Raw genomic sequence first — 2118 nt, forward strand, 5'->3', positions numbered from 1 at the left:
AGTCCTGATTTGAAGTGACTGCAGTTGGAAGCAAACAGACATTCCCCTTTCCCCCACCCCCCTATAATAAAAAAATGCAGTGGGGAGGAGAAGGTGATGATTTGTAAGCTTTTAATGCTGGCTGTCTTTTTCTTGATGAAATTAAACCTGTCCACGCTGATGTAAGGAACAACAGCAGCGAAGGGGAAATATAGTAGGGAAACCTTCGTTGGGGGGATACCTTTGAGGTGACTCGTATGCAAAGAATGTTCACAGACATCTGAAAGCTGTAAAGCAGTGAGTCCTTATAAAACTGTAATTCAGTTCTCATAGCATCTTGCCACATGAAAACATTCTATCCTTGAGTATTTCATTAACATTCTGGTTTCTCAGGGTATAAATGAAAGGGTTGATAAGAGGGACAACCACAGTGTTCACGACTGCCACCAACTTGTCAAAGTCAAAAGTCTGACCCTGCTTCGGCCTTAAATACATGAATAAACAGCTGCCAAAGAATAGGGTCACCACTATGGCATGGGAAGAACAGGTGGAAAAAGCTTTTCCTCTACCCTCCGCGGTTTTTATCTTTAATATCGCTATCCCAATATTACTATAAGATACAACAGTTACCAAGAAAGTAAGTAGCAATATGGAAGAGGTAGCGAATGTCAGCATCTGGATTGCAGTTGTATCGGTGCAAGAGTTCTTAAGAAGTGGACCAACATCACAGAAAAAATGGTCCATCACATCATAACAAAATGGCAGTCTCAAAATTAAGGTTGCAGGTGCAAGCATGGCGAAAAATGATCCCAGCCATACTCCAGCGATAAACTGCAGATATACACGTCTGTGCATGATTGCTGTGTAACGTAGGGGGTGGCAAATAGCTACATATCTATCATATGACATTACAGCAAGGAGAAAGAACTGAGCAGTTCCCACTAGGAAATAAGCATATGACTGGGTAAAACAGCTAGTCAAAGATATGGACTTTCCATCCACCAGGAAGCCCCTTAGCATGTTTGGTACAATGGTGTTGGTGAAACAGATGTCCATGATAGCCAAGTTACATAGAAAAAAATACATAGGCCTATGGAGTCTTCGGTCTAAGAAGACCAATGTAATGATAAGGACATTTCCTGCCATGGTGAGGAGATAGGACAGCAGGATCAGGCAGAAAAAGAGTACAGACAAGTGTGGAAACAGAGGGAAACCCAACAGGATGAACTGTGTCACAGTGGTCATGTTCCTCCCATCTACTGTCTGCATTATAAGGATGTAAAAAGCAGGAGAGTCAGGAGCAAGTAAAGCACATAATAAAACACAGCTGTGGAGAGTGGTAAACATCTGTAGATGTTGGAATTAATAACAACAATAAGGATTCCAGGTAATTCATCAGTACGATTCACAAATAAGTGACTTATCCAAATAAATATTCTGCAAGTGAAGTGTAGAGGTTATTCCTGGAGGTTGCTAGAAAGAATAGAAAAATAATATAATTATTGTGAAATTACAGCAATTATCCTATGAACAAGTGAAAGGGTCAAAACTGTTTTTGAGCCAAGCCCTTATAAGATTAGTAATAGCCTAGTATTCAATATTCTTTAAAACAAACTGCTAAATATACAGATGTCTCAACATAGGCAACATACCTCAGAAAATAACAAGGTTTCCAAAGAATTGAATGGTAATGTTGCCTAAACATACTGCAATATGCCGGGTACTGAATGAAAGGGAATATATACAGATGTAGCCAGAGTTACTGTTTTTGTGGCCACAGACCAACAGGCTGAAATCCTCGGCCTGTCTGTTTTTTGTCGACAGCCCCCGCAAATAGTACATTTTGCTGCTATGGAGAATTAAAGAAGCTTTAATCATCCCAGTCCAGACAGGCTGTAATAGCAGTGCAGAGGAGTCCCATAGAGTAAATACCTCTCAGTGTCTCCCCAGAGCAGTTCTTACAGACTCTAGTCTGTCCTGAACCTTAATGATGTAGATGCCAGAATATGGGGCTCTACAGTACATCATGAGGGAAAAGCAAGAGGACCATATTCAGTAATTTACGTCATCAACAACAGGACATTTACATCATTTATCTATATAAGTTTGAAGCAGGGAGTCTACGGAGCTAAACCCCAT

At 40.5% G+C, this 2118-nt stretch overlaps 1 protein-coding gene across 1 annotated transcript; it reads right to left on the reverse strand.

Moving 5' to 3' along the window:
* Positions 1-306: 306 nt before the first annotated feature.
* Positions 307-1224, reverse strand: LOC142464601 (olfactory receptor 6E1-like). The gene has a single exon (XM_075567971.1). The coding sequence runs from the start codon at positions 1222-1224 to the stop codon at positions 307-309; it is 918 nt and encodes a 305-aa protein (XP_075424086.1).
* Between the last annotated feature and the right edge of the window lie 894 nt (positions 1225-2118).

This window comes from Ascaphus truei, chromosome 13 (assembly GCF_040206685.1).
Source record: "Ascaphus truei isolate aAscTru1 chromosome 13, aAscTru1.hap1, whole genome shotgun sequence".
Classification (NCBI taxonomy): Eukaryota; Metazoa; Chordata; class Amphibia; order Anura; family Ascaphidae; genus Ascaphus; species Ascaphus truei.

What these genes read in the sequence shown, in the direction of transcription:
- LOC142464601 (XM_075567971.1), bottom strand. Translation starts at nt 1,224, where the DNA reads ATGACCACTGTGACACAGTTCATCCTGTTGGGTTTCCCTCTGTTTCCA.